Here is a 17,441-nt window from a genome sequence, read left to right on the forward strand (position 1 = left end):
CCTGTCGCCCGCCCCCAGCGGAAATGCTTGTGCCCTGAATCACGTGGGACACAGCGGCGGTGCTGCCTTTGGCGGAAGTGGCGTCACACCCGAGGCTGTTTCCGGTGTTGCCAGCCGGAGCCGCCGCTGCTGCTGCCCGGGATGTAGGGCCGGTGAGTGCGGGCGGGAAGGGGCAGGCGCGCGGCGCGGCTGCGGGCGGGGGGCCGGGTCCCCTCCCGGCGGGCTCGCTGGTGCTGCGGGCCCGGGGCCCGCCTAGGCGGCCCGCCGCGGGCAGAGTCAAGGCGGCCAAGGTGATGCCGGGGCAGCTGCTGCGGAGCCCGCCGGCCTGGCGCTGGGCTCCGTTCCCAGCGGCGCCTCGGCTCCCGCGGCTCTGGCCAGAGCGCGCCGGGGGCCCCGCGGCCCGACCCCCGCTCAGCGCCCCTACGGCGGCCAGACATTGACAATACAGGGCACGAAAACAGCCGGAATCGCTCCGTCCGATTGTCCCTCTTGCCCAATATCCCGCCTGCGGATGATGACTAATGCAAGGTGCTTCCGAGGGTGTGAACGGCGCCGGCAATGATCAAGTGAGCGATCCCTGCTGGTCCACACCCAACATCTGGGAAACCGGCTAGTGCAGGGGTGTCCAAACTTTTTTCAACGAGGGCCAGATTTGATGAAGTGAACATGCGTGAGGGCCGACCATTTTGCCTGACATTCTTTGAACCATTAAAATTAAATGCAAATTAACTATTTTACGCAAAGTTTATTGCAAACGACATACTTTTCATTTCGTCACATGGATGACAAATCTAAACAGGTGTTAAATCACTCTGCCTTTCATATCTGAAGGCCAGATGAAAAAAAAATCCAGGAAGCTGAAATATATGTCAGGAACATTGTAAAGTACATTACATATTATTGGTAATAAAGGTTGTCTGTCAACTTTTAAGTTCAAAAAATATGAACAGGAACATAACACCAAGTATACATGTTGTGTCCAAATATATTTTTAACTGATTTAGACCAACGGACATTAACTGAGATTTTACAATGTATTCATCTCAATTGGAAAAAAAACTTGCCTGCACTAATGTGAAGGGTGAAACTGAGATCTGGACTGCAGCACATAGGCTAGGTCTGGTTCAAAGGCAGTGGTTTTGATGCGCAAAATGTCACGCAGGTGAGAGTCACTCAGTCTTGTCCTCACGCGGTTCTTGTTAAACTTCATAGCAGAGAATGTCTTCTCACACATATGTTGAGCCAAACAAGCTCAGCATTTTCTTAGCCAATGTTCGAATCTCTTGAACCCGGCTCTTATCCAGTTGGCGGTAAAAGTTCACAAGAGAGAGCTGTTTGTGATGACTGCGTAACTCGCTGTCACAATGCAGCTCAATGAGCTCGAGCTGCAGCTGATCTGGAGCATCATCGGGGTCAACCGAGAATGGAGAGGAGAAAAGGCTGATCTCCTTTTCAATAGCTGCAAAATCCTGAAAGCGCCGTTTAAACTCCCCAGCCAGAGATGCGATGTCTGCTGCATACCTGCTCGTTTGCGCACTGATATTGTCCTGTGGAAAACTGTTCATTATTTCCTGCAATGCTGAAAAATGTATGGTATTGGGCTGTGTTTGTGACAACTGCCTTATGAAAAGTTGCAGCTTTGTTCCAAAGGCTTTGAGGTGTGAATAAAGCTGGTTCACCGCTGCATCTTTCCCCTGAAGACTCGTGTTCAGTACATTCAGATGCTTTGTTGTGTCAACTAGAAACCCCAAATCAGCCAGCCAAATAGGATCGGATAGTTCTCGCATTGATTGTCCCTTTGTTTCCAAGAATTCTCCGATTTCCTTTCTGAGAGAGTAGAAACGCTGCAGTGCAGACCCCCGACTGAGCCATCTTACATCGTTGTGATATAAAACATCTTCGTATTCAGCCTGGATGTCCAGTAGAAACTGTTTAAACTGGCGGTGGCACAGGGCTTTAGAGCGAATAAAATTAATAGTCTTTAGCACCGGTTTCATAACATGATCATATTTGAGATGTTTAGCACAGAGAACTTGTTGATGAATGATACAATGGAGTTTAATAGCTCTGCCTCCTTCTTCGATCACCTTGTTACAGATTAGGGTTGATAATCCACTTCGTTCACCAGCCATGGCAGGTGCCCTATCAGTAATAATCCCAGTAACTTTGTTCCAAGGCAGTTTCATGTCATCTATGGCGGAACTAACAAACAAATAAATCTTTTCCTCTTGTTTGGTCCGTAAGGCTCTGGAGGTCAAGTAGCTCTTCAGTCACATTCATTTCATCGTCCACCCCTCTCATAAAAATCAGCAACTGAGCTGTGTCAGATAGGTCCGTGCTTTCATCACAGGCTATTGAAAAGAAGTCAAAATCCACTCCTTTGGACGTCAACTGTCTCTTAATATCTGATGAAATCTCTTCAGTTCTCCGTGCTACAGTGTTACGAGCCAGGCAAATGTTGGCAAACTCTTGCTTCTTCTCGGGACAGATATTCTCAACCATTTTCATAACGCATTCTTTGATAAAGTCACCCTCAGCAAAAGATTTGCAATTTTTAGCAATTAACGTTGCCACCTCATAGCTCGCCCTTGTGGCATTTTCATTTGACTCACGGGCTCTTGTGAAAAATCGCTGTTGTGACATTAAAACAGCTTTGAGTTGCTTCAACTTTTCACTGCGGTCGCGCCGTGTTAGCTTGTCGTATGTGCTATGTCTCGACTGGTAGTGTCTCTTGACATTAGATTCCTCATAAACAGCCACAGTCTCTTGGCATATCAGACAAACACAGTGATTCCGTATTTCAGTGAAGAAATATTCCACTTTCCACCTGTCCCTCACTGTCAACTTTCCTTCTCTTATTTACAGTCGCCATTTTTGAAATTGACCAGAAGGGGAAGGGATCATGTGAGCGCAGTGCCAGAGGTTTTGGTCTAAGTGTGTTCGTCCGAGCACTAATACACTGCCCAACAAGAATTCTCTTGCCTTTGTGGCTGTGTGTGGTGAAGAGTCTAAGGATGAGCTTGGGCGTGTTCGCAGCTCCACGTGCCTGAGCCCGCCAGGAAGCTGACAGCGCGCAGGGCCAATCACAGGTACTGAGACATTTCCCGATCTCTGCAGCTGCGGATCGGGAAAATGTCTCAGTACCTGTGATTAGCGCTGCGCGCTGTCAGCTTCCCGGCGGGTTCGGGTACGTGGAGCTGCGAACACGCCCGAGCTCATCCTTAGTCCTGAGCGGCGCTCGGGGCTTCGTTGGGGGCCATAAAAGATAGATATTGCCAAATTACCTGTGGGGCCGTATTAAACCGGAACACGGGCCGCAATTGGCCCGCGGGCCGGACTTTGGACATGCCTGGACTAGAGGCACCCAGTACACGATTGCCTCCCTGCCCGTCCTGGCTAATAGGCATGAATGGCACTATCATCCATAGATGTAGCTAGGTTTTTTTTAATTCTGTCATCATTTTAGCCTTCTCGACATCCTCTGGCAAAGGGTTCCACAGGCTGACTGAATTGTGCAAAGGAATAATTCATTGTGTGATCCCTTGTTCCTGTATGATGTAGGGATGTAAAATCCCAGTTTAAGTTTACCATTTAAATGGTATGTTTAACTGGGATCAGTAGCAGGAAGCTGCTCTCACCTGGCTGGATCTGCTGCTCCTGCCAGGCTAGGCTGCCAGTTAACTGGTTACCCTGAGAAGCATGCCAGTAAGGGTAAGGCTAATGTTTATCAGGTAACCCCTTACATCGCTAGTGTTTTGTGAAGGGGTAAATAACATTTCCTTATTTGCTTTCCCCACACCAGTCAAGGATGTATCATATCCAGTTTTAGTATTCCCTTTTCCAAGTTGAAATATCCTAGACTTTTTAATCTTGTAGAAGTGTTTACACCAGTGTTTCTCAACCTTTTTTTAATAAAGTACCCCTTTAAAAAAAATTATAAGTACCTCCAGTACCTACTGATTTCAGACACAGATTTTTTTTCTACCATTGCACATTTGTTTAAACAACTTAATTGTAGCCAGATGGATGATGAAATTTTTGGGTGTAAAAAGTATAAAAATAATAAAATGCTATAAAACTTAAAACAAATATTCAGTTTTGTAAATGTACCCCTCCCCCCAGACTTCTCTCAAGTACCTTAAGGGTACTCGTAGTACCATTGAGAAACACTGTTTTAGACCCTTAATCCTGCTAAATCAAATGCTGAGGGCGCCTTCGTCGACACCAGTACTCCTCAAATCATGAGGAGCAAGGGAAGCTGATAGGAGCACTTGCTCCCATCTATCGCTTGTTGTCCAGATGGCACTGAAGTTCAGATTAAGGTAAGTCAACTCCAGCTATGCAATTAACGTCACTGGAGTTGTGTATCTTAATTTGAACTTCTATGTAAGTATAGATGTTGCTGAAGCAAAGAGGAGCAATTCCCTTGGTATGGCCTTGTGCAGGTGAGTCATCAAATTGTAACTCCCTTGCTGGAGATGTCCGTTCAACCATACCCACCTGGATTTTGGGTTCCTCCCTTGTCATTGTCTCCATAGACCTCCTTTGAGTGCCTCCCAAAGTCTTTTAGTGACAATCAGCCAGTGCAATTCATGTGTGTTGATGATACATGTTTACGGATAGGGAAATGACGTTCCCAATACTGCACATGGCCAGCTGTATATGCAATATCACGGTTACATAGATGGAGAATGGGGTTTAGAGGATGCTTCCTCAATAGAGCATCACATCTACAGCTCTACCACTATGGCTGTGCCACTCAGGGCATCTGGGGAGGATGGCATGTGCTGACAGGAGAACTCTCCTGTAAGCATTAAAAACCCACCTCTGCAAACAGCAGAAACTGTCCGTGGGAGACATTCTCCTGCCAACATAGCGCTGTGCACACTGGCACTTAGGGCAGTATAACGTATGTTGCTCACACCTGGAGTAATGTGTCACCCATATAGGCAGGAGTGTAGACAGAGATTCCTAAGAGCAGGACGCTTTGTGTAAGTTGCAGATGGTGGCATGATACGTGTAAGCTTCCTGAAGAAGTATTTTGTCCTGGGGTTTGGAAGGGAGGGTGAATGCTTGTCAGCCTGAGGTAAGGAGGTAATGTGGGAATCTGATACCAATAGGTGGGATTAAGGTGGCTCTCGTGAGTGAGGACTGAATGGCAGAGACAGCTTCCCCTGTGTCTACATTGTGACTTATCATAGAATAATAGGACTGGAAGGGACCTTGAGAGGTCATCGAGTCCAGCCCCCCGCCCTCAAGGCAGGATCAAGCTCCGTCTACACCATCCCTGACAGATGTCTATCTAACCTGTTCTTAAATATCTCCAGAGAGGGAGATTCCACCACCTCCCTTGGCAATTTATTCCAATATTTGACCACCCTGACAGTTAGGAATTTTTTCCTAATGTCCAATCTAAACCTCCCCTGCTGCACTTTAAGCCCATTACTTCTTGTCCTGTCCTCAGAAACCAAGAGGAACAAATTTTCTCCTTCCTCCTTGTGACACCCTTTTAGATATTTGAAAACCGCTATCATGTCCCCCCTTAATCTTCTTTTTTCCAAACTTGCAGTAGTGTGAGCCTTTGACCATCCTGCTCCTTGGTCATCTCCTGAGCCGGAATGACCTGGCAAGCTAAATGGCATGGGTGTTGTGATTAGGGATGTTAAGTTGCAGTTAATTAGCTAATCAAGTAGTTGATGGATTAGTCAATGGCGGTGGGGGGGGGAGAGGGAGACAGGGGGTGTGGGAGACTCACTACTTCCACTGCAACTCTGCAGTTTAAGTGTTGTAGGAGCCAGGCATGTAGGCAGCCCAGCTCTTACTACTTTAAAATGCAGAGCCACAGAGGGGTTAACTCCTGAGAGCAGCGTGAGCCAGGACTAAGCAGTCCCACCTCTTGCTAGCTCCGGGACTGCTGTGCCTCTGCATTTTAAATGTAGCAAGAGCCCCAGCAGGCTCTTACTACATTTAAAATTCAGAGCTGCAGCGATCCTGGAGCCACTGCAACACAGGACTGCTTAGTCCCAGCAGCTACCCCCACTACCTCTGGCGGGCTCTTAATACATTTAGAATGCAGCGCTGCAGCAGAGATGGTGCTGGGGGAAACCAGGTTTTAAGCCAGCTCCTGCTCCCCCCTCCCTTGCTGTCTGACGCAGACAGCAAAGAGGGGGAAGCGGGTAGCTGACTAAACTACCCAGTTAACATAGGCTTATCGAGTAGTCAACTACTCCCTTACGTCCCTAGTTGTAATGTGAGTGATCCCTGCTAGTGAATAGAATGAGACCAAAATCCCTTCATCCACAAAATGCTACTTAGCGCTGCTCCAGTCATATTGGCAGGCAAGGCACTGTATGAATGCTGCTCCTCAAATGGCTCATGAATTGAGCGTCTGTATTAGTATTGCCCGTGGCCTGCAGCGGGGGAAACTAAGGTTCAAAGAGATTAAGGGTTTGTCTCCACTAGAGACAGTCGAACCACTGGCTGCTGCTTAGAGGCGATAGATCAATCCCAAAACGCTCGCCCATTGATGCTGGTACTCCACTAGAGCTAGTGTTGACAGAAGAGCAGCCCCCTGGCCTTACCACACACAAGATGCTGCCATTGACCCAGCTGCGCTATTTGCATAGGTGAAGTCACGTAGATTAGATTGACAGCGGGGGTTAGAGTAGACAAGGCCTAAGACCGTGGTCACCAACAGGTCGATCGCGAGGTGTCATTTCCCTCCCACCCCCACTACCTACCTCCAGTGAAAATGGAGGTTAGTGTAGGCTTCCCGGACATGGACAGAAGTCCCGCAGCTTAGCGCCACTTGCGGCGATTCCAGAAGTAGCGCTAGTTGCTCTGCCGGGTGCACTGCGGGAGGGAGCATCGGCTCCCTGCACCGCACAGGAGGGGTGAGTCAGCCCCGGGGCAGGCACACGCTGGTTTCCCTCTGGGGGCGGGGGAATCCTGGGAGGAGGCAGATATAGGGGACTCTCTGCCTCCACTGGCACCCCACTCCCCAGCCACAGAACTGTCCCCACTCCCCTGTCCCCAGCCACAGAACTCTGTCCCTATTCCTGACCCCACTGGCACCCTGTCCCCAGCTGCAGAAACCTCTCCCCACTGGCACACTGTCCCCTGCCCCAGAACCCTCTCCCCTGCCCCCAGCCACAGAACTCTGTCCCTATTCCTGACCCCACTGGCACCCTGTCCCCAGCTGCAGAACTCTGTCCCCACAAAATGTATAAGTATAAATGCTTCATTTTAGATTAATAGCATGAATAAAAAAGACCATTTATTTCATAACTATAAACACCTGATTTTAATTTTATACATCACATAATTTAAAAATAAACAGTGTTTATCAGAGTGTGTAGGTAAGGGCTGGGGATGGCAAATGATGGACAGGAGGAGAATAGAAGGGGCGGGGCTTCAAGGAAGGGGCGGAGCGGTAGATCTTAAAAGGTGATCTTGGGTGTAAAGAGGTTGGAGACCACTGGCCTAAGAGACTTGATAAAAGCCAGCAAGGGATCCTATGGCAGAGCTGGGATTCTGGTGGTCTCCTGCTGTAACTGCTAGGTCATGGGGCTTGCTCCCTCTCTCTGGAGGGGTAGCTGAGTCTTATGAGAAATCTATTTCCTTAATATTTCAATATTTGGTTGGGTGAACATTTCCCTTCTTACCTAACATCTCTGCCTTCTGATTTCCCATTGCCCATTGAAAGAGCACCCCCGAGCCCTCTCCTCTCCCCAGAGTATGGGAGGATCCTCATTTATGGTAGATTCCCAGTGAAATTGCTGCTTTTGTGCTAATCCAGTCACAGCATCGTGGTTGCATTTAGAAACTTCAGCCCAGCAGGTCTGTGTTCTGTGAACCATACGTACTTCCGAAGGTGCTGCTCTTCTAGTCCCTCCTTCCACGGCACCACTGAATGTTGGGGCTGTTCTCTTGGGCTGGCTTCCCCGGGCTCAAGGCAGACTGGGTCTGGAGAAAGGGGCCTGAAGCCTGGGAGAAGGGAGCTCTGGTTTCCATGAAGTCTGAATGGGCCCGTGCCCCGAGTACGACTGTACATTGCAAGCGCCAGGGATGCTGCTGTGAGCACTAGGCTGAGAAGTTGACTCGTGCAGAGTCTCTCGTGGTGTGGGCCAAGGCAGAGTTGCAAAGTGCTGGGTGGCTTGGTGTGGCAAGTTAGAGCGGGGGTGGAAGGAGGATGGAGGGGGCAGGGGCCAGGCCTCAAATGCCGCTGTTTTTATTCCTAGTGTGATGCACAAGGACACAGACGCTCAAGAACTTTTGCACGTTGGCCAGATGTCATCCCGCAAAGGGTCAGCAACTAGCCAAGGAAATGGACTTTCCAGCAGCAGCCGAGACGGAGACGATTTGGAGCTGGCAGAGCTGGGGCCACTGTTAGAGGGGAAGGGAGCCCAGGGAGCCTCTGGCTCAGCCAGCGTAAGCCACAATCCCCTGGAATACTCTCATGTTAAACCCGCTAGGTGCTGTGTTTTCCTCTGAGCAGGCCCTGTAGTCTCCAGACGTACAGACCGAACTGCTCTTGGGTATATAGGCTCTCAACACTGTCCTGGCCGATTAACCCAGAAATCAGTCTGCAATCCCATTAGCAGCTTTGTGGGGCTTGGTGCTCCCTCCGATACACCAGCACCCTTCTTGTCCCTTTACACCAATGCACAGTGGAGGTGAAACGACTGAATCTGAAAGGTAGAATTTACACCCCCGCTGTGGTATTCACTGTTGACTTGTCCGAAAATTTGTCCTGGAAATTTTTACTCTGTTGCATAGAAAGTATCCTGGCATGAGCAAGAACCCCGGCTTGCTCCTGGCTTCTGGGGCAGGAGGGGAATTGAGCTCTGGCAGCTGCCAGCAAACCCTCCCCGTGTAGCATGAGCCAAGGAAGGCCTGCTGCACCCTTGCCAACACTCCTGCCCACAGGTGACAGCGGGCGTCACAGGGGCTCTAAGGAACATTCTTGCTGGTTCACCTGCTTTTGTGGCCCTTCAACTTAGTTGTCTAATCCTTGTTAGTGATGGGGGGGGCAGAATGTCCCCAGCAGCCCGCGCCTGAGGCATGCAGTGCAAAGGGGCCACTCCGCTGCCAGGTGGCCTCTGTCCTGGGCTCCCTGTTGTGGCTGTGTCAGGCTGCATGCTGGGCAGTGAAGAAAGAAAATCTTCCACTCTAATCCTTGTTCTAAGCAAGACTGAATCTGGGATTAGCCCTTCTGTGTGAGGCTGAAGAGCACAATGGGGCGGCTCCCGTTTTTCCCCTCAGAAGGGCTGTAGCCTCTGTGTAGGCAAAGGGTTGGAATGTCCCTGCTGTTTCCTCAGTTCCTCACATCTTGATGTGCCAACTCGCTGGGGGGTTGTGCTTTGTCCCTGTAGGCCAAGGAGCAGCCATGCACAGCACCGCAGGAGGAGGAGGAGGAGGAGGTGGTTCGCGTGTTGACTCTGCCACTCCAGGCTCATCACGCGATGGAGAAGATGGAGGAATTTGTGTATAAGGTATCGTCTCATGGGCACTCTGAATCCTGGGCAATGAGAGATGGCTTCCAGGGCTCTGGGCTGCTGTGCCCCTCTGCTGTGCCTGAGTGAGGCATTGTATGGGTCTGCTTCGGGTTGATCTTGCCTGGAGGACTGTAGCCCAGTGGGGCACAGAAACGGGGGTGGCCACTCTGACCCACGGCACAGCCCCCCGTCTACAGTCAAATATGCCCGCCCTTGTTCCGGGCGGGCCGACAACATCCCTGAGAGCCCCCCTGCGTCAAGGAGGGGAACAGGCAATATACCGTACAGGGAAGCAGCTATAAGACAGCCCTGGGTCAGGGAAGGGCTGCAATAAAGCAGTTTGTAAGAAGCTCAAGGCCTGTTTGCAACAGCTCCAGGTGGGGGTCCGGCCGATGCAGGCGGCTGAATGGGAACAGCCCGGGGGGGGACAGGCCCACCTAGTCCACAACGTCCCAGCTCAGGGCCCTAACAGCAGCAGAGTAGACAACTGCTGGGTCAGCCGGGATCTGTGCCAAAACTCACTGACCTTCTGCTGGTGGGTCAGCGGGGGTCCACACCACGACCCTCTGCTAGACCAAGGTCGGCTACCCCCGGGCCGTTTCCATTTCCCCCCTCGGGTTGTACCTGGCTCCGGGGCAGGTCCTCAGGGCAGCGTGGGCTGGAGTCCTCTGGCCAGGTAAACAGACTCTCCGGGCAGTCCTCCAGGAGTGGGCCTGACAGCCCAGGCCAATCGTCAGCTTCCCCAGGGTCTAGCTCCTTCCTTGGTTGTGCTGGGGAGGCTTCTGGATTCCTTGCTGGCTGGGGCCTGACTGGCCTTTCTGGCAGGACTTTTATATCCCTGGTCCCGCCTCCTGGCTTCTGTCCAGGTGAGCTGGTAGGGCCAGGTGCTGCCCACCAAGGCTCAGGGAGGGGCTCGTCCCGCTTGGGGTCAGTGGGTGGCCACTCTGACCCACTCCCAGGACACCATCAGTCTGGGTAACTAAATCCAGTGTGTTGCGGTTCTCATGGGCGGGAGCTAAGCCAAGAGCGTAATAGTGTCACCAGCAAGGCCAAGAGGCAGGTGACTGCCCTTAGCACCTTCCCACCCTGGCTCTCGGTGCCCCGAAGAAGCCCATTACAGCCAGCACTGGCCCCAGGGGCATTTCGGAGGGTGCCAGGGGCCTGACAGGTGGAACAATCTGGGTGTATCTAGTGCATGTGGCAGCGAGGCCCCTCACATCTGGCAGCAGTAAACGTGGTGCAACCCCCTGCCCTAACCTAGCTCAGCAGAGCACTTCTGAGCCAGCTGGGTTTCAGCAAGCCCTGGGCACGGACACAAGCTCCTGAACTCTCTCACACACACCTGTAGCAAAATGCAGGACAATGTAGCACTTTAAAGACTAACAAGATGGTTTATTAGATGATGAGCTTTCGTGGGCCAGACCCACTTCCTCAGATCAAATAGCGGAAGAAAATAGTCACAACCATATATACCAAAGGATACAATTAAAAAAAATAAACAAATATGAAAAGGACAAATCACATTGCAGAACAGGAGGGGGGGGGGAAGGAAGGTAAGTGTCTGTGAATTGATGATATTAGAGGTGGGGAGAGTGGGATGTTTGTGAGTTAATGGTATTACAGGTGATAATTGGGGAAACTGTCTTGGTAATGGGTGAGATAGTTCAAATGTTTGTTAAGTCCTTTTTGGAAATGGCGCTCTGGGAGGGAAGGGCTAAAAACGTCTCCGCCCACTGGGGGTTTTGTCACCATGTCCCATGACAGCTGTCATGGCGTCGGCTGGGGCTCAGCAGAGATGAAAGGCCAAATTCTGAGGGTGCTGGTCTCTGTCGGTCCCAGGATATCGAGTGTGGGGAATGCCCTATGTGGGCCTCTTTAGGGAGTTTGCAAAGCGTTACATTTTGTGGCAGCAGAACTTGCTCTTGAGTTAAGTCCTCTGAGGGGAGAAAGCGGGGCCAGCCCAGTCTTTACCTCCCAGAAGAGACTGGCTGGTTCTTTGTGGTTTTCAGCTTGACTTTCACAGCAGTGGGCAGCCTGGAAAGAGCAGCTCCTGTTGCCAGGCCGGGGGCTGCCAGTCACAGTAACCGCCTGTGTGGGTTGGTGTGCTGCAGGTGTGGGAAGGGCGCTGGCGGGTGATTCCCTACGATGTGCTCCCGGACTGGCTGAAGGACAACGATTACCTCCTGCATGGACACCGACCTCCCATGCCGTCCTTCCGAGCCTGCTTCAAGAGCATCTTCCGAATACACACCGAGACGGGCAACATCTGGACTCACTTACTAGGTGACTGAGGGGAGTTGTGATGCTTGGGGTGATGGGCGTGCTGCCACAAGCATGCCCTGCCCTGGACAGAGCCCTCGCAACGCAAGGGTCCTGACTCTCCAGACTCATAAGCCAACTCCAGTGGTTGGCTTTTTCCCAGGGGAAACGTTTCACTCAGTCATCTCTCACAACGGGGGGGGGGGGGGGGGGGGGGGGGGGAGGAGGAGAAGGAGGGGCCTGTTCTCCTCGCATCTTCCCTCTTCTTTTCCGGGCAAGAAGGGGAGAACTCCTGCTCAGCAAGGAGATGGTGGGAGCTTGGTACAGGCCCATCATGCCTGATCCCTCAATAACAGGGCAGAGGCTCAGTTTGCCTTTCCCAAAGGCTGGGTACACTGCTGGGGCAACAAACCTGTCTGTCTGGGACTCTCCGGCTGCTCACTTGGGTCTGAGCTCTCACCTGGCCCCGTTACACGCCAGCCACCTTCCAGCTCTGCAGGCCGAGGCCCCTCCAAATGAGCTCCTCCATCGACTCTCAGAAGCTGCGGGCGTGTGCCTTCCAGGGTGTGCTGAGACTCGCTGCCTCTGGGACCAGCTCATTTGTGCTTTTCTCTCCAAGCGGCCCCATCCTCTGCACAGGTTGGGGCGTCACACGGCAGGACTCTCAATGCTCTTCAGGCAGGGAAAGCCTGTCCTGTCTGGAGCAGCTGGGACAGTGCGTCCACCGTGTGGTCTGGGACTGAGGGGTGTCAGTCTGTGGCCTGCCTGGCCCAAGCCAGTGGTGCTAAGGTCTCTCCCCTCCTCTCGGAGCAGAATGGATGCGTGGGGCAGGGAGCTGCCACGCCTCACTCCAGAGACAGCTGGGTCTTTGGGGAATAAGCCAGGCAGCCTGACCCTTGCCCCCACTGCTCTCCAAGACAGCAGAGTGGCATGCATGTTGCTCTGGGCAGTCACGTGCTGCTGCAGGCCCTGCCAGGGAGCCAGACTCCCACCCGGGCAGCTGTTCTTGGTTCCAAGGGAGCTACCAAGCTCTCCAACAGGGCTGATGCTTGGTGTGAGCCCCCTGCACTGTCTCCTGTGGGTGCAGCAGGGCATGCAAAGCCCCTGGGTTTGCTGTGGCCCTCACACAGGTGCTCCCATGGGTGGCTGGGGGACGAGGTTCCTGCTGGCTAGCTGACTCTGCTGTGTTTGCTGCAGGTTTTGTGTTGTTCCTCTTCTTGGGGATCCTGACCATGCTCAGGCCCAACATGTACTTCATGGCCCCGCTTCAGGAGAAGGTGGTGTTTGGGATGTTCTTCCTTGGAGCAGTGCTGTGCCTCAGTTTCTCCTGGCTTTTCCACACTGTCTACTGTCACTCGGAGAAGGTCTCACGGACGTTTTCCAAGTGAGTCGCTGGTAGCAAACAGGTAACTCCTGGCCCTGTCCATGCAGCCCACTGCCCCTGAGGAAACCAAGCCCAGCCGCAACCTCCCAGGCACTAAGCCACAGTGTGTGCAAGGCTTTGCCTGCCAGGTGCTGCGAGCAGCATGAAGATCCTGTGTGCTTCAGAGCAGGCTCAGACAGAACGGCCTTGTTGTTCCCTGGCGTGTTACTCAGCTGCTGCTCTTCACCCCAGCCCTGGCTGCATTTCGGTGGGGAAGTGATTCCCGTCTCAGCATTCCTGTGCAGACCAGCACTCTGAGCTGCCACTTCCCACGGTGCCTGGGCCCGTGCGTGCCCTGGCTGGGCTGTCACTGACCTGTCCAGAAAGCTGAAGACACACCTGATTCTGCTCATGCCCTGGCCCCTCCTATGCCTCTGCTCCACAAGCTCAGATGCACCCACAGTGCATTGCAGTGGGGCTTCCCAGTCGCGCTCTCCCCCGCTAGGGTTCCAGACGTAGGCGGCCAGTGCGAGGGGAGTGCGTGTCCAGTGACCCCCGCTCTCTGTGGCTCTGTTCCAGGTTGGATTACTCAGGAATCGCACTGCTGATTATGGGGAGCTTCGTCCCCTGGCTCTATTACTCCTTCTACTGTTCTCCGCAGCCTCGGCTCATCTACCTCTCCATCGTCTGTGTCCTGGGCATCTCCGCTATCATTGTTGCTCAGTGGGACCGGTTTGCGACCCCCAAGCACAGACAGACCAGGGCAGGTAGGCATGAGCATGGAACAGCCTGCAGGGGGGCTTAGGGGCTCATTTCCCATACAGCTGTGAGCCACGAGAGCTGGGGTGGCTCTCCCCCTTGCCTGCCATGGGTCTGTCGGGACCAAGGCCATGGGCCCCGTCAGCATGGCCCCAAGGCCGGAGACGAGAAGCCCGCGCTATAGAAAATACAAACCTGACATTGCTGGGCTGTTCTCAAGATGAGCAGAAAAGCCCCTTTTGTTTCCCAGACTGGGCCCCCAGGGGCTACAGCTCAAAAGCAGCTGCCAGGAGGCTGCTGAAACTGAGCCCCCCACAGCATGTCTCCATGGCGCTTGGGGCCCCACAGGAGGCCAGGGCAGAGCTCCAGCCAGCCAGTCTGAACGAACGCTGCTGGCTGCAGAATCAGTGCGGAGGGGGCTCTGGTGACGGCTAATAGGAGAGATGGTCTCGGGCTCCCCTGCAAGGCAGGCGTGGGGGTTGGCACTCCAGTTCCCATCTGGCGACACGCATCAGTCTGCTGCTACTCTCCCCCACCCTGGGTCCACGCAGGCCTCTCAAAGGCCAAGCAAGAGGGCCCAGGCTCTGGAGTCAGCCTGCTTGCATCGGTACCGCTGCTCTGACTCTCCTCCCTCCACAGGCAGCCTCTGGGCAGTGCATCCAGCCAGGCTGTTGTGAACAAAGGCTGAGGGCTCTCGTTCTCTCCCCCAGGGGTATTTTTGGGGCTGGGGCTGAGTGGCGTCGTGCCCACCATGCACTTTACCATCGCTGAGGGGTTTGTGAAAGCCACCACCGTGGGCCAGATGGGCTGGTTCTTCCTCATGGCTGTGATGTACATAACAGGCGCAGGGCTGTATGCCGCCCGCATCCCAGAGCGCTTCTTTCCTGGCAAGTTTGACATCTGGGTGAGTAAAGCCTGGGCCGGGCGGGCAGAGCTGCCTTCTCCGTGAGGGGCCCAGAAGACGGGCAGAGGCAGGAAACGCCAGCAGTGCAGAGGGTGGTAGAAGTGTTTGTCTAAGTCTAGGGTCTAGCTGGGACCAGTAAGCAAGAGCCCACGTGCGGGTCCCAGAAAGAAGAGATGGTGGCTGGGGCGTTAGGAGAACACCAGCCCCTCCAGGCTGTCTGTGGAAAGACTGTGGACAGGCTGTCGTCTGGGACAGCTCTGGGGAGTGGGGCTCTCTGGGTTATGAAGAGAGCAAGGGGGGGCTGTGGTTCCAGGAGTCATCGTATAGTGCAGCCTCACAGCTTTGATCAGCCAGAAGCAGTGCATGTTGGGAGTTGTAATCTCCATGAGTAAAGCTCCCCAGTCCCTGGCCTTCCATTGGCCTCTTCAAAATGGGCTCCTTTTCGATCAAGGTATGAGACCGAGGGTTCCTTCCTGCAGCTCTTGATTTGCTCCTGGGGGCAATTCCAGAGGGACTTGACCCTGCCATCTGGTGCAGCTCCTGTCCCCTCCAGTGAGCTTGGCTTCTGATTCCACACAGCCATGTGCAGAGGCGGCACCTCTGTCCCCAGGCAGTTTTAGCTCCAGTAGGGGGAGGTAAATGGCCCATTTCAAAGAGACTCTCCCTTTATCCCCAGTCACTGAGATGCAAATTGCCAATAGGCCAAGACGAGAGGCACTGGAAGTACCCTCCAGCAGTCAGCCTGGTTTGCGATGCTTGGACAGGATCCCCAGATGCAGCCTGGGCTGTCTCAGTGCTTTGCTAGTGACAAGCAGGAAATCCCCCCAGGCACTTAGTACAGACATGTGGAGCCCTACACCCAGCTAGATTGCAGGAATGCTCCTAGAGCCTCTCTGCAACCACCAAGAAAGGCACCAGCCCCATCTCCCCGCTCAGTACATCAGGACTATGCTGACTTGCACTGCTCAAGAGTCTTTTTTGGGCGATGCACGTTTATTAATTGGTTATCACTTCACCAATGGAAAGTGGATGTACCACCCTTTTTAATCTGAGCTGGTGTCCGGGCACTTCCCAAACCCACAGCCACAACAGAATTCACACCTTTCCTCTGCACTGCTGCTATGCAAACTTAGGCAGAACAGTGGCTTTCAGACAGCCATGCCCTTTCCCCTGCTACCTCACCTGGCAGTATCACCGTTCTCTATACATGAGGACTATGGGGCTTACAGGGCACTCCCCCAAGGTGTAAAGTGTCTCAATACATGCAGCCCTGACAGTTCAATCAGGACAGGACTCACCTTTTGGGCTTGCTGGATTCTTGCTGGTCTGTCTTCTAAGGGCTTTATCTCGCCTTCCCCACAGTTCCAGTCGCATCAGATCTTCCACGTCCTGGTGGTGGCTGCAGCCTTTGTCCACTTCTACGGTGTCTCAAACTTGCAAGAATTTCGCTATGGACTCGAAGGGGGATGCACGGACGACTCTCTGCTCTGAGAACCTCTAATGACTCTAGTGCCGGCTTCCTAAGTGCTTTTTAAACTACTTCTTTGCTCAAATGAAAGGAAGACTTAACTCTTGGGGGGTTGGTTTTGTTTTTTTAGGGGACATTCTCCAGCAAAGTCCATAATGACCAAATCCTTGCCCTGCCTCAGAGCGATTTGCTGGGCATTGCCAATAGTAGCCAAGGGGAAGAAGCACTTTCAACTTAGCCCTTCATAGGAAATAAAAACCCTCCTCTTCCACAGTGTTCCAATCACAGCAGGATTTTCTGTCTGAAGCAGAAATTCTGTTTGAAAGCCAAGGGTGCAGATTGCCTGCTCTCCAGCACGGCAGGCTGGCCCCTGTTTTTAGCTTCAGTTCTGGAGAGACAGGAAACTCTTATTAGTTCATGGTCTGGGTCCCGTCTCTGTAGGAGCAACCTGCCACTTTCCTGAGGACTGGCCCTGTGCAGGGGCTCTTCACAGGTTCATGTAACTTACCTTTTAACTGTCTTTTTCTTGACCCAGTAATGTAAATGGAATGAGACTATTTAATATTTAATACTAAGCTTTAAAGAGAGACTTGGTGCCACTCCAGGGTGTCTGCCCGCAAGCTGTTTGTGGTAACGTGGGAGGGACAGGACAGGGCTTTAGAGGAATGTAGAGCTGCTGTAGCTGACTGAAATAAAACGGTCAATAGTTAAGTTGTGCTGGGAGCTTCAGTGTCCTGGTTTGTTGGCCCTAGTGCTGCTGGTGGTGAGAATGGAAAGATGGCTCCTGGCTAGGCTGGTGTGGGGCCAGCTCTAAGCCAGTGAGGGTCCAGACCAGGCCACGAGCACAGTGCTGAGAGCAGTGATTGCAAGTCTGGCAAAATGTTGAGAAGGGGGGACTTCTGCTAACCTGCTCGAACAGCACAGCAGGTCCAAATTACTCCATATGGTCGATGATGGCACCAGCAGGAGAGACGGACTTAGTAACATACAGGAGCTGGGCCAAGAATAAACAGTAATAGCAGCAGTAGGCCTCTTATCCAGGTCAGCACTGATCCCAGAATGCAGTGCAGGGCTGCTAACACATAGGAAAGGGAATTTCAGCACCAGGAGACTGCTCATCCCAAAGGCTCAGAAATAGTGAAATTTATCTGGTGCAGATGCTACATGAGGGAACAATCCAGCAGGCCACGC

The 17,441-nt window shown here is 52.8% G+C and overlaps 1 protein-coding gene across 1 annotated transcript; it reads left to right on the forward strand.

The window, feature by feature from the left end:
• Positions 1-8: 8 nt before the first annotated feature.
• On the forward strand, positions 9-16,967 carry ADIPOR1 (adiponectin receptor 1). Its single transcript, XM_075910301.1, has 8 exons — positions 9-152; positions 8,241-8,430; positions 9,375-9,494; positions 11,609-11,780; positions 12,954-13,140; positions 13,699-13,886; positions 14,589-14,782; positions 16,145-16,967. Exons 2-8 carry the CDS (start codon positions 8,245-8,247, stop codon positions 16,271-16,273), a joined length of 1,176 nt encoding a protein of 391 aa, XP_075766416.1. The 5' UTR covers positions 9-152; positions 8,241-8,244; the 3' UTR covers positions 16,274-16,967.
• Positions 16,968-17,441: the final 474 nt, after the last annotated feature.

The sequence above is a fragment of the Pelodiscus sinensis genome, chromosome 27 (assembly GCF_049634645.1).
Source record: "Pelodiscus sinensis isolate JC-2024 chromosome 27, ASM4963464v1, whole genome shotgun sequence".
NCBI classification, from domain to species: domain Eukaryota; kingdom Metazoa; phylum Chordata; order Testudines; family Trionychidae; genus Pelodiscus; species Pelodiscus sinensis.